This window comes from Hipposideros armiger, unplaced genomic scaffold (genome assembly GCF_001890085.2).
Source record: "Hipposideros armiger isolate ML-2016 unplaced genomic scaffold, ASM189008v1 scaffold_838, whole genome shotgun sequence".
Lineage (NCBI taxonomy): Eukaryota > Metazoa > Chordata > Mammalia > Chiroptera > Hipposideridae > Hipposideros > Hipposideros armiger.
The window spans coordinates 442550-456961 of record NW_017732188.1 but is presented as its reverse complement, the minus strand read 5'-3'; the positions used below and the strand labels follow the sequence as shown (position 1 = coordinate 456961).

General features: G+C 39.6%; 1 protein-coding gene across 1 annotated transcript in view; it reads left to right on the top strand.

The window, feature by feature from the left end:
* The window catches only part of OXCT1 (3-oxoacid CoA-transferase 1), a 145734-nt gene extending 142953 nt beyond the window's left edge, over positions 1-2781 (top strand). Inside the window, exon 15 of the mRNA XM_019629309.1 lies at positions 902-2781. Coding sequence (XP_019484854.1) covers positions 902-943 — 42 coding nt within the window. The 3' untranslated portion in view covers positions 944-2781. The remainder of the gene's footprint in view (positions 1-901) is intronic.
* The last annotated feature ends 11631 nt before the right edge of the window (positions 2782-14412 follow it).

Here is a 14412-nt window from a genome sequence, read left to right as displayed (position 1 = left end):
GGAAGGCAAAATGCTAGTTAGGCCCACTTCAATTGCCACATCCTTGGTGGGCTCAAAAAATCACCTACATTTTAATATTCTCTACTGTGTGTTCCATGGGGACTGTTACTTACTAGGACTTGAGAGATATTTGCTACATTGATTGAAGAAATCTGTACATGGCGTTACACCTTGAAAGACCTGTGAAAATGAAGCCAGACCACCTGCACTTAGGTTTCTTCTTCCACCAGCTCTACCATTAAATGTAAACCTGTCCACGTGTTTCTCTGCTTAAAGACTCCTAGGAAGGCATTTGCTGTTCTGTACATTGAGCATAAATATAGTGAACATTTAATATTTTTAGTGCTGTTACCTCCTTTTTGTAGTAACTTGCAATCTTTCCCATCCTGATTATGAAATTTGTGATAAAACTTTGTCATTGACCAAGCATCTCTTCATAGTATGTATCCTGTTAATCCAAAGACTATATTAGGTGTCTCTGAACAAAACTGTAAATTGACTGGACGTGTTTTGAGGTGTTTGAGACATGTGTCTTACTCTCAGTTTTGAATATGAAATCTCAGAGGCATTAATCTCAAAGCTTAGTGATCCGTTCAGTAGGAAGCTTCGTTATCTTGACCCTTTGTTTGTCTCCCTCTACTCCTTGCTCCAGTCTTCATGACCTTTAATTTAGAGGCTATAATGCAAGATGGCTGAGAATTACTAAATACACAAAGTGTGAGCAGAAGAGGAGCTCTTTGCCTTGGTGATTCGGAATGGAAAATAATGAGGAAATTCCAGGTGATGTTCATAGAAAGGTTGCTTGTTGCCTGTATCATTGAAGTTCAGAAACTGAAAGGAAAGACATTTATACCATGAGGTTTTTCATAATTTGGTTATTTTTTTCTCTTTCTTTTGCCAGGTTTCGCCAAAACTCATGCCAATGCAGCAGATCACAACCTGAAATGTGGAATAGACATTTGTCCCAGGCTGTATGTTTTTCATTTCAACCACATGGGATTTCATTGAAAGGACGTCAGTAGTCAGAATTGTATATTTAACAAGCAGTTTTCTACTAGTTTTTCCTAACATTTTATGCTTTATGCAATCATATAGACTTTGTTCTCTCAAAGCATGCTGTGCCATTTTAATGAAAAACAGAAAGAAAAAATATATTTGATTATCTTATTTGTTTTATAAGCGTTGAGAAGGCTGTTTTTACAATTGGTGTTCACATTGGACTTCTTTCCATCTTCTGTGGTACGTACACGAACTTGTGTGCAGTTTGTATCAAGATGGACCTAGAGGAAGACTTCTATTGATGTGCTTTCGCTCCTGACTAAATCTTGATGTAGAAAAAAGAAAAGAATGAAGGAGAAAAATAACTCCCCCTCACACACACATGCTCCTCAGAGTACACCCACGGCAGCCTTGTACTATTCCTGAAAGATAAAAACGTGAATTTTGATTAGGAGAAATGCGATCTTAATGATTCTTTTTTCTTCGGCCTCCTCTGACTTTTCTTTTGGAGCCTCTGATTTTGTGATTACGTCTCTCCCCATCCCACACTTTTTATGACTAAATAGATGCCCAGGAAGGAAAACAGGAACATCTCTGTGTTGAAGTAACTGGTTTGTGGGAAAGACTAAAGGGCACAGGGTCTGCTGGTGCTGGCACCCTACCAATTGCCCTCATAAACCATCCAACCAGCCGAAGACTGAGGTTTGTTATAGGAAGAGGGCTGTAAGCTTAACTGATCTAACCAGTTTCTCATTTGGAAACAGTGTATTGGAAACATATTTGGAAATATGTATCCAGAAGGTCCTTAAGAGCTTTCCTGTAGGTCTTTGAGGACCAGTGAGCTATTTGAAACATACCTCCTCTTAAACCAAGAAGGACTGTGGAATTATTTATTGTGAATCCATAGTCATAATGACAGCAGGGAATTTTTTTTTAAAGCCTTTCTTTTCATGCTCTCTATTCAGAAAAGTTTCTAAATATTGAATGCCTTTTTCTACAGAAGTGTTCTTTCTTCTGTCCAGGCTACTTCTTTGAACAAAATATTTTTAGTGTGGCCTTATCCAAACGGGAATAATGATGAGCAAATCCAGGAGTGAGGAGTGGGGAGTGAATTTTCACAGTTAGAAAATAAATATGGTGGATTAGGTTTTGTAAGAAACTTCTCCTCAGAGATATCCTCAGTACCAAACAGTTGCCCAGGGGGTGACCAATCATCCTGGGTCTCAAACGGGGCAAAAAGCCTGGGCACCCTGAGGACAGGCCAGACAGCTGTCCTCTGGACAGAGGTGGGCATAGTACAAAGCAACGTGTCATTCCCCTGGCACCAGGCATAGGGACTTACACGTGTTTCTAGGCGATGGTTGTCATTGAAACGCACTTTCTCTTCAAATACAGCTACAGTTGTGTCATGCATGGTATTAGAGGGACGAACGAGGGTTTTTTTTGTGAGAAGCACACTCCATATATAAAATAGTCTTTCTGGCTGTTTACGTGGTTGAAAAGCATGCTCTCCCAGTACTGGTAAAATGGATTCTTAAAATCTGTGACATCGAGGACTAATATATATCTATGTTAGAGTTATGATGTGGAAACGTATGTTATTGATGATTGCTATATTGGCAAACTTATCATTCCAATCTGTTACTTTAAGATAATGGGATTCTAAGCATGTTCCCAACTTCGAATGGCAGAGTCTAAGTAGATGACTTTATATTCTTGCTTAAGGAGTGCCATGGACATTAAATGCACTAAGAAATACAATAAATGCTCCAAATTGATATAGATTGGTGTGACTGTCCTTTTTCTCATTTGGGAATCATGTGACTGCATATGGCAATAATACAACTGACACTGGTAGAATGGCCAACAATAAAATTCAGCACACGTTTCTGCTTCTAAACAAGTTGTTGCCATTCTTTTTAGCTTTCCAAAGAAAAGAACAAATGAAAGGTTTACCCAAATGAATACTTCTCTTTGTTTCTTGTCAGAGCTAATCATTTGTCTATAAAAATTGATTATGTATCCCAGGCTTCATGTGTTGATTTTTGTTTGCTTTTATCTAACATTCCTTTAGGACACACATGCTGTTAATTAGTGTCCTAGTGGTGTATTGAGTTTGCTTACATTTCCAACTTTCTCTAGTGCTAGTTTGCAGCATCTATGTGACCCCTCTGGCAAGAGACTCACCCCCTGGCCAAGGACTGCTTGTGTGCCCAGGCTATGCCACTTTTGATAGCTCGCCTCTGTTCCAATGGTTATATGCAGGAGTGGGCATATTACCCAGGATGTACCAGTCAGGTAGTTTTTCCTATGTTTTAAAACTGAAAATGAGAAAGAATCCACTTTTCTTTTTCCTTTTTGGTCACTAAGCCATAAGAATATGAGTCTGACACCAACATATACCCTACCAGTTGAACTCCAGTTGTAGAGAAAGAAACTGAAACACAAAGATATTAAGCTGTAGGGAGAGAACATGCTGATGGGATTTGGGTTCCCGGTTCTGGATGTGCCTAAGGCCAACTTCCCTCAGTGTACATAAGCCCACAAATTTTCCTTTTTGCTTGAGGTGGATCTTTGCCGCTTGGAACCAAAATGTAAACTGAAACAGCTTTTGTAATTTTGTTTTTTTTAAGATTTTTATTGGGGAATTGGGGAAGGGGAACAGCCAAGTTGTTGTCCTTCAGTCTTAGTTGTGGAGGGAGCAGCTAGCTCAGCTCCAAGTCCAGTCACCATCTGGCTGCTCTTCTGCAGCTCATGGCTGCTCAGCTCAAGGTGCCGTGTTCAGTCTTAGTTGCCGGTGGTCGTAGCCCACCATCCCATGCGGGAGTTGAACTGGCAACCTTGTTAGGAGCATATGCTCTCACCAGCTGAGCCATCCTGCCACCTGTTGGCAGCTCAGCTTGGACACAGCTCACTGGCCCATGTGGGAATTGAACTGGCGAACAGGTGACCCTGTAGCTCAGAGTTCGTGCTCTTAACCAACTGAGACCCCGCTTTTGTAATTCTTAAGTCCTAGGAAGGTTCAGGTCTCATAGAAGTTAGACAGAATATAAACAAAACTCCTTATAACTGGGCCCAGAGAACACATGTAAGAGCATTTATGTGTTACCAGTGGGTAGGAAGGTTTGGGTAGAGGTTTTCATTCTCTTACAATTTCAGTATAGTCTGCACAACTTTGAAAATTATTCCAATGGATATATAAGCAGAGATTTATTTAATGGGTGGGTTTTCTTTGTGCTAATCATCTCCCTTTTCTCACATGGTGTAGTCTTGAGTTTCTTAAGCTTATTTTCAAATTCTCCATCTTTAAAATGGGAAGAATATACTGTTTTCCACCATGATTCTCTAAGATATAATTAATACATCTGTTTGCAAAAATACTGACAGGTCTTTAAAAATGCTGTGCCATAATATTACCTTGGGCTAGAATCGTCAGTTGTTCCTGTCCTTTTATTTTTCAATGTCTACACTGCCTTCCCACCTAAGACCATACTAAATATTAAAATGGGTTTAAGAATGAATATCAGTAAATGTGATGTGATCTGAATGTACTTCTATGTGACATATACCTGAAGTCTCCTGCTTCCATAATGTTAGATGAGTCTAAGTAAAATCACCCAAAGATACCTGTGTGGACCACAGAGCAAGGCCCATGAGAGTGATGCTTCCACTGATCCAGGTAACTGACAAGACAATTCCTTCCCTCAAAGCCACCATTAAACACAAATAAAATTTGGTTGTGGAGGTTAAATATGCTTGATCCTCATGGTCATTATTGCCTTTAATGGGGTGCCACTCTGGATAGTTCACTTGGAGACGACCTCAGGCAACTACCTTGGCTCTTTTGTAGCATGACCCACGTTGGGTCCATAGGAAACAAACACTTCTATTTCCACTGCAAAAGGGGAGCCCAGGTGCCCAGTGTAGCCTCTTTATGTATTTGGCTCCTTCCTAGGCATTCCATTGCTCACCCTTCAAAAATTTCGAGAGGAAATCCGACACCAGCCCAGAATCTCCTATGAATCCTGATATTCCATTTGAAGGCCCTCTCTCTTGATTTGGGGATAGGAGGTAGCATCTCCCACTTTACCTTTTAGGAGTTAGAGTGCCCAGTGGCTCTTTTTAAAATCTTCTTCATAAATACTCCTTTAATCTCCAGCTCCCAACCCTTGTATGCACTCAATGTGAATAAGATTTTAAGAGGTGTCTTACTAGTTCTCAGCCAGATATTTCAAAATGTGTGCATAGTGGCCCCACTTTGGAATGTGGAATACTGTGTGTGTGTGTGTGTGTGTGTGTGTGTGTGTGTGTGTGTGTGTGTGTGAGAGTATATCTTATGTATTAGTATAACAATTCCATGACTCGCCCATGGTAAGTTTCTAACTGTGTTTATTGAATCAATTTGCTGGTTGAAAATACAAAGTGGTAGTAGGCCAGGCCTGAGGATTTCCCCCAGCTAAATAGCTAGGTAAGACCTCTAGAGAAGGGGGAAGAAAAGAAAGGGAAAGAAATAAGAGGTGGAATTAGGAGGCGATGACAAAGGCATAAAGAGACATGTCATAATCACCTACATTTGTTCAGCATTTTATAATTGACAAAACCTCTAAAATATGCCAGCTAGCTTATTTCATCCTCACAATAATCTACCAGGGAGACATTATCTCCATTAAAATTAACTTCATTAGTCTGAGAGGAGTAATGTCCATCAATTCTTTAATTAAATTAGCCTTTCAGGGCTAATGTTGAATTTTGCCAAGGTAGTTAATGAGATGTGAATTAAATCCCTTGAATAGAACTAAATCTGTTACTCTCTAGTAAGCTATAAAGCAGAGAGTCCAAAACCTTTAAACCTAATGGGACAAGTCTTAAAGTTTTGTTCTCCTTGTCCACATAGCTCTTTTGTACAACCCAGTCCATAAGGAAATGGGTAGTTGTCAAAATAAAAAGGATAATGGCACCCACCAAGCAAATGTCTCTGAAGATTTGCAGTTACTGGGTTTGCTCAGGTGAAAGGCTTGGTGTAAGCAACCATAAATAAGTAAGAATGCTCAGCTAACACCAGCAGGAGGGGCTGATGGACACCCATGTGTATGAACACCTTTCTGACATTTGGTTTCCTTGGCATTAACCTTTACCTATGTTCAACATGAGAGTTGTGGCTCAGACTCATTCAGTTGAACCCCAGAGATAAGGTTGGTGACATGGAGGGAGTATGACTTAGTGAGATCTAGTGCTATCCCTTTTAGCAGGGAAGACAGGGTCCATGAAAAAAAGAAAACTGGTCACAGCATTGGAGCCTGAGGAGCTATTGGGGGTGGGTGTCGGGTGGGAAGGCTTTAAGGCCATCAAGACACATACCANGAGTCCATGTAGAAGCGAGGTTTTGGAGAAACACTTCCATGTCTTCTAGCAGCTCCTCTTTCTACCTCATAACATTGGACACCTCCAAAGAGCACACTCCAAATACTACCGTTTGGTGCCCAACCAGCCATTTAATCAAACATGGGAACAAAAATAAAAGCCCCCCAAACTGGTGTTCATATTGACAGGGACATGAAAAGAAATTCTGGTGGCTGTACTACCTAACCCCTAAGGCAGAAAGGCCCAGAGATGCAGAGCTATGGGGAAGCCCCTTATCTTCCTAATGTAACACAGACCCCACTTGGGGTCCAAGCCTAACCACATGGTTTAATTCCTCTGCATCTGATGGTGACCTAAAGTCTCTGTAGGCTTAGCAGGGCAGGCAGTTGGGAAGAAAAGCTGAATGTGGGGCTGAGGTAAGTGAGGACAAAATGGAACTATGCAGATAAATTCTAATTTTTCTTTGTGGCTCCACCTCCCACCTTGAGCACAGGTAACGCCTGCAGAAGGACCTGGCACCTTTCGCCATGGATTAACATGTGTGCCTGCTTCAGGATTTGGAGAAGCTGAAGGCAGACATCTGGCAGAAACTGCAGGAGCTACAGCCTTGGCTATTGATCTATACCAACAATTGAGCCAATAGATCAGTAACAATGTATATCCATAACTTCATTTACCTATAACCTACTTCCACTTTAAGACTCAGACAGAGTTCCATCTCTTTCAAGCAGCCTGCTCAATTGAATCCAGATTGCTCTATCAGTTTCTTCAATGAATTCCTACTGTATTTTCAACTGGTCTCACACAGACTGGAAAATAATTGTTCCCTAGGCCTTGTTTTTGTTTTAAAGACCCTATAATGCCCCTCCATGCCCCCACACAAAGAAGAGTCCATAATTGGGTGATTAATCTTAATTGGTTAATAGATGATAGCAGAATTATTCATTTCTCAGATTTGACCATTCTCTAAATATAGACTAAACTTTAACCAGGGCCAACGTTAAAGCAGTGGAATTTTCCAGTGAAATTTCTTTTTTTAACCGGTGTATTTTTCAAGGAGTGACAGTTCAATTTTTAGATAAGAAGGATTCTAGAGACATTAGCAAAAAGCCATGCAAACTGTCAAATTCCACAAATTTGTTGACATCCCTAAGCTTGGCAGAGTGGGCCCTGATTAAACTTATTACCACTATTGTTTTGCAGCATCAAAAGGGGAAGCGTGGAGATGGGAGCAGCGTGGTCAGCACGATTTAATGGAGCATGAGTTCAAATAGAGGTTGGGGATACAGGCTCTTTTTCCAGAGTTTCCACTTTACTCTGTGGCCATGAGTAAGTGCTCAGATCTTGTGGACCTGTTTTCCTCTTCAATGAGAATATGGACATCCACTATTCTCTGACAGCAGCCTTTCTGTAGACAATAGAAAATGGCTTTGACAATAGACTAGAAGGCCTCTTCAGACCCCTGACAATGGTAATTCCAAACAATGCAAGAAACAATATTCTCTAGGGTCAGGGAGAGGGAAATTGTCTAATTTAATAGCATGAGTAAGTATAGCTAATGCTTCATGGAAAATTAATCTTTTTAAAATCATGGATTCAAAATGATAAAATACAGATGCTGCTACAGTTTCTACTAAAACTACTTTATAATTGTATAGAGTTTTACATTTTTTCTTTTCCAAATGAGTCCAGAGAAGGCTTTTACATGACAGAGAGCTAAGCCTTGGCAGTGAGAAAAAAATTCAAAGCTCGGAGAAATACATCGTGGCTTGGATATGATGAGTTTCAGTAGACTTGACTTAAACATTTTTAGGTTTTGATACTTAATGGGGACCCGAATATAATCACAGAGAAGTGTTTTGTGTCTATGTTCCCATGTATTAAATGGGAAGGATATTGTGTTTTATAAAAGAGAGGTCACAACGTCAAATGTCTACAGGGACCAGAGAGTTAAAGGAAATGAATGAAATGAACTATGATAACAAGGAATGGTGGGGAGTGTAGCTTGCTGGAGAGACCAGACCTCGTTTAAATCAGCTGACTGGTGCCAGGAAAGCAAATGGTACACTAGAGAAGTCAGATCCATTTTAACCAAGTGGCATCAGAGAAGGAAATTTCTTGGCACAATATTGTCATGTTTTTTGATTCTTCAAGTGTATATTGTATGTGAATTTCCAGATTTGGGGCATGTGATTTAAAATTTTTAGATGACTCTGCAGACCAAACAAAACATGTCTATGGGTCACAATGTGAACTCTACCTTAGAGTGTACTTTCAAAAGAACATGAAGAGAAGATCATACCTGATTCTGTCTCCAAATCCTCATAGTATAGGTACAGAGACTGCAAACACTGCAAAAAGACCAGCTGGCTGGTAAACAGTTCATATATTCAACAAATATATCAGATATTATGCCAGAAACTGTGGATATATTTAGGGGATGGGACAGACACAATCTCTAATATCATTGACATGTCCAACTGGATAAAGGGAATTGCATCCCAGGTATCCAGGATTCTCAATAACCAACTTGGATTCCTTCCAAAAGCATTCACACCTCTGAAGCACAGGGAATCTGATGTTGTGATAGGCTGGANTGTGTCTCCTGGAACATGAAAAATATTTATGTAAAGTAAGATCTCTGGTTAAGAAAAAAATTTTTCAGAGAGAAAGCTTAAAATTAATGGCCAAAAAGAGATATTAGATTATCTGTGGTTTTCAATTAACTGTCCTCTTCCTAGGCAAGTGTAGCATATGAAATCAAGAATTACTGGCATTTAAATTAATGGCAGTTTTAAAATAGTGAACAATCAGGCCATTAAAGATGAATATAAATTCTCATGGTGGTCTCTCATCAGTTCTCATTTATCACCAAGGACACCTGATGATTTCAAAATGTAGAAGTACTCAGTGAGAGCTTGTTCCGGCCTTGTAATGAGAAGTTATAAAAAACCAGCGTTACACCATCAATAATTATATGCATTTCCAGATCCATCACTCCTATGAAGCAGACAATGAGCATTTTTTCTAAGGTAAAACAAGAAAGATTATTGTTTTAAAAAGCAAGCAGGGAGTTTTCCACTTCCAGTCATGGTGGTGTAGGTTGCTGTAGATAAAACTGGCCACAGAAAGCAACCAGGAAAGTTAGATAGATGACCATCCTCACCCCACATCCACCACCATCACACACACAAAAAATGTGTGAGGGTATCAAAGAGCATACAATGCAGCTGAAACTTTCTGAAGCAAAAAAAGAAGCACAATGAAGTTAGTCTTATATTCTTAAGCTTGACATTCCATTGTATTTTCCCCCTTGAGGTATTTGCTAATTTATAATATTTGTGGAGGCAAAACACTGAGAAAGCAAATATAAAGTGATAGCTAAGAATCTGAAATGCTTAGAAGAGCTTAAAGTGTCATATGAATTTGGGGAGACAAAAATTAGAAACCAGCACCAGCTGAAGAGGAAGGGTCCTAGTAAACATCCTAGAAATCCAGTTAGCTCCCCAGAAGGGCTATACCTACGAAGTAAGAGTGGACCAGAAATAGAAAAGCCTTTGTAAAGATGAAAACCCATCTCTAAAACATCTCAGTCCATGAGAGGAATAAGATGATCTGTACACAATCTGACTACTCAATGGAAAGAAAAAGATAACTCCTCTCAAGGGGACCTCAGAAAGGGCCTCAAATTATTGGCACAATTTTTAACAAACAGGTGATCCAGATGTTGGAATCATCAGACACAGACTTAAGAAAAAGATTAATATATTCAAGAAAATAGATGATGTGACAGAGAATTTAACCATAGAAATCCTAAAATATAATATATTGAAATTAAGAACTCAGTAGATGAGTGTAAGAGCAGAAGAGACAATGAAAGAGAAGATTAGTAAATTGGAAGATGGACAATGTAAAGTATCTAGCCTGAAGCACAGAAAGAATAAAAGGATAAAGAATGCTGTAAAGTGTGTTAGAGGCATATAGAACATAGTAAAAATGTCTAATATCTGTGTAAAGCTGTTAGAGAAGAAGAGGAGGGGGAGAACGGGGGTAACTCACAGGCAAAATATTGGCCAAGAATTTTCCTGGACTGTCAAAAGAGCTTAAGCCACAGATTTAAATAAGCTCTACCAAACATAAGTAGGATTAAAAATAATAACAAAAACCTAGGCATATCAGCATCCAATAGCTAAAATTCAAAATACAGAGAAATCTTAAAAGCAACCAGAGGCATAAATGACATTACTTTTAAAGGAGGAAAAATAAACTGGAGCATGACTTCTTAAAAAAAAATGCTATAGCCAAAGGATGACAAGGATGCTTAAGGGCAGTGGCTGCCATGGCCCTCCTAGTGGAAGAAGCCACCAAGCTAACCCTGGGAATGCCACTAGAGGTTAGGACTCCCCACCAGGTACAAGGAGTCCTAGAGACTAAAGACCATGATTGGCTCATGGGAGGACGCCTTACCAAATACCAGGCACTCCTACTGGANTGGACCACAGAGCAAGGCCCATGAGAGTGATGCTTCCACTGATCCAGGTAACTGACAAGACAATTCCTTCCCTCAAAGCCACCATTAAACACAAATAAAATTTGGTTGTGGAGGTTAAATATTCTTGATCCTCATGGTCATTATTGCCTTTAATGGGGTGCCACTCTGGATAGTTCACTTGGAGACGACCTCAGGCAACTACCTTGGCTCTTTTGTAGCATGACCCATGTTGGGTCCATAGGAAACAAACACTTCTATTTCCACTGCAAAAGGGGAGCCCAGGTGCCCAGTGTAGCCTCTTTATGTATTTGGCTCCTTCCTAGGCATTCCATTGCTCACCCTTCAAAAATTTCGAGAGGAAATCCGACACCAGCCCAGAATCTCCTATGAATCCTGATATTCCATTTGAAGGCCCTCTCTCTTGATTTGGGGATAGGAGGTAGCATCTCCCACTTTACCTTTTAGGAGTTAGAGTGCCCAGTGGCTCTTTTTAAAATCTTCTTCATAAATACTCCTTTAATCTCCAGCTCCCAACCCTTGTATGCACTCAATGTGAATAAGATTTTAAGAGGTGTCTTACTAGTTCTCAGCCAGATATTTCAAAATGTGTGCATAGTGGCCCCACTTTGGAATGTGGAATACTGTGTGTGTGTGTGTGTGTGTGTGTGTGTGTGTGTGTGTGTGTGTGTGTGAGAGTATATCTTATGTATTAGTATAACAATTCCATGACTCGCCCATGGTAAGTTTCTAACTGTGTTTATTGAATCAATTTGCTGGTTGAAAATACAAAGTGGTAGTAGGCCAGGCCTGAGGATTTCCCCCAGCTAAATAGCTAGGTAAGACCTCTAGAGAAGGGGGAAGAAAAGAAAGGGAAAGAAATAAGAGGTGGAATTAGGAGGCGATGACAAAGGCATAAAGAGACATGTCATAATCACCTACATTTGTTCAGCATTTTATAATTGACAAAACCTCTAAAATATGCCAGCTAGCTTATTTCATCCTCACAATAATCTACCAGGGAGACATTATCTCCATTAAAATTAACTTCATTAGTCTGAGAGGAGTAATGTCCATCAATTCTTTAATTAAATTAGCCTTTCAGGGCTAATGTTGAATTTTGCCAAGGTAGTTAATGAGATGTGAATTAAATCCCTTGAATAGAACTAAATCTGTTACTCTCTAGTAAGCTATAAAGCAGAGAGTCCAAAACCTTTAAACCTAATGGGACAAGTCTTAAAGTTTTGTTCTCCTTGTCCACATAGCTCTTTTGTACAACCCAGTCCATAAGGAAATGGGTAGTTGTCAAAATAAAAAGGATAATGGCACCCACCAAGCAAATGTCTCTGAAGATTTGCAGTTACTGGGTTTGCTCAGGTGAAAGGCTTGGTGTAAGCAACCATAAATAAGTAAGAATGCTCAGCTAACACCAGCAGGAGGGGCTGATGGACACCCATGTGTATGAACACCTTTCTGACATTCGGTTTCCTTGGCATTAACCTTTACCTATGTTCAACATGAGAGTTGTGGCTCAGACTCATTCAGTTGAACCCCAGAGATAAGGTTGGTGACATGGAGGGAGTATGACTTAGTGAGATCTAGTGCTATCCCTTTTAGCAGGGAAGACAGGGTCCATGAAAAAAAGAAAACTGGTCACAGCATTGGAGCCTGAGGAGCTATTGGGGGTGGGTGTCGGGTGGGAAGGCTTTAAGGCCATCAAGACACATACCATAGGAGAACATTTAATTGTTACTGTTGTATTCTTTGACTATGCGACCTTTTTTTTATTATAGTAAGAACATTCAACATGAGATATACCTTAACAAATACAGTATTGTTATCTATAAGTGCAATGTAATACAGCAGATTTCTAGAACTTTTTCATCTTGTATAATTAAAACTTTTTACCTGTCAAACAGCAGCTCCTCATTTCCTCCTCACCCCAGTCCCTGGCAACCACCATTCTCCTCTCTGTTTCTATGAGTTTGACTGTTTTAGATGCCTTATGTAAACAGAATCATGCTGCATGTGTCCTTCCATGACTGGCTCATTTACCTTAAGATAATATCCTCAAGGTTCATCCTTGTGGTCACATATGGCAGGATTTCCTTCTTTTCTATGACTGAAAAGTATTCCATTGTATGTATATGCCACATTCGTTTTCTTTATCCATTTATGTTTTGATGAACACTTAGGTTGTTTCTACATCTTGGCTGTTGTGAATAATGCTGCAATGGATATGGGAGTGCTAATGTATCTCTGAGACTCTGATTTTAGTTCTTTTGGATAAATACCCAAGTGTGCAATTCCTGGATCACATGGTCATTCTTTTTTGGGGGGTGGGGGGGGCGGGGGGAGCCTTCATACTGCTTTCCATATCAGCTGCACCATTTTACATTCCCACCAACAATATACAAGGGTTCCAATTTATCCACGTCCTTGTCAACACTTGTTGTCTTTTGTTGTTTTAATAGTAGCTATCCTAATAGGTGTGAGGTGATATCTCACTGTGGTTTTGATTTGCATTTCCCTGATGGTAGATGATGAGCAGTTTTTCATGTACCTGATGGCCATTTGTATGTTTTCTTTGGAGAAATGTCTATTCAAGTCCTCTGCCCATTTTAAAATTTGGTTATTTAAATTTTTGCTATTGAGTTGTAGCGGTTCTATATCTCTGTGTGTGTACACACACACACACACACACACACACACACACAACTCCACTTGTCTATTTTTGCTTTTGTTGCCTGTGCTCTTGGTGCCATATCCAAAAAGTCATTGCCAAGACCAACGTTCAGCAGCTTTTCTCCTATGTTTTCTTCTAGATTTATAGATTCAGGTCTTAGTTTAAATCATTAATCTATTTTCAGTTGATACTTATGTATGGTGTAAGATAAGGGTCTAATTTCATTCTTTTGCATGTGAATAACCACTTTTCCCAACATCATTTGTTGAAGAGATTTTTCTTTCTCCACTGTGTATTCTTGGCAGACTTGTTGAAAATCGTTGACTGTGTATGTGTGGGTTTATTACTGAGCTCTCTGTTCTGTTTTATTGGTCTGCATGTCTGAAAACACCATCAATTTTAAAATGCATTATGATTCTGTTTGCTTTTTTATCACTTTTAATTTTTATTATATACATATTAATGTTGTCTTTAGACTTTCCCTCAGTCTCAGATGAGTTTGCCTAGTTTTTGTATTTAAAACAAAAAAGGGTCAATAATAGATGCTTTATTCATCTGATAGACATCAGTTAATGGCCCAAGGAAATCTACCTGTCTTGAAGTTTGTGTATTTACAATCCAGAGGCTTCTCTCTGACAAGAGGATTCAAGTTGTCCAAGGGGCAGGTTGTGGGGTGGGGATCAGGCCAGAAGAAGGGTGGGAGGGAGCTGAGGTGCTTGCCTCTGCTTCTCACAGAGCAGCAGGGCTGCCAGAAGCGGAAAAAGCCATGACAGTCATATGTGAAATGCATTTGTGAAATGTATCTCAATTTTAGAGATGATAAAATGTGGAAAATTGTTCCATCTTAGAATCAATAAATTGGAAGGGGGTCCTCTAG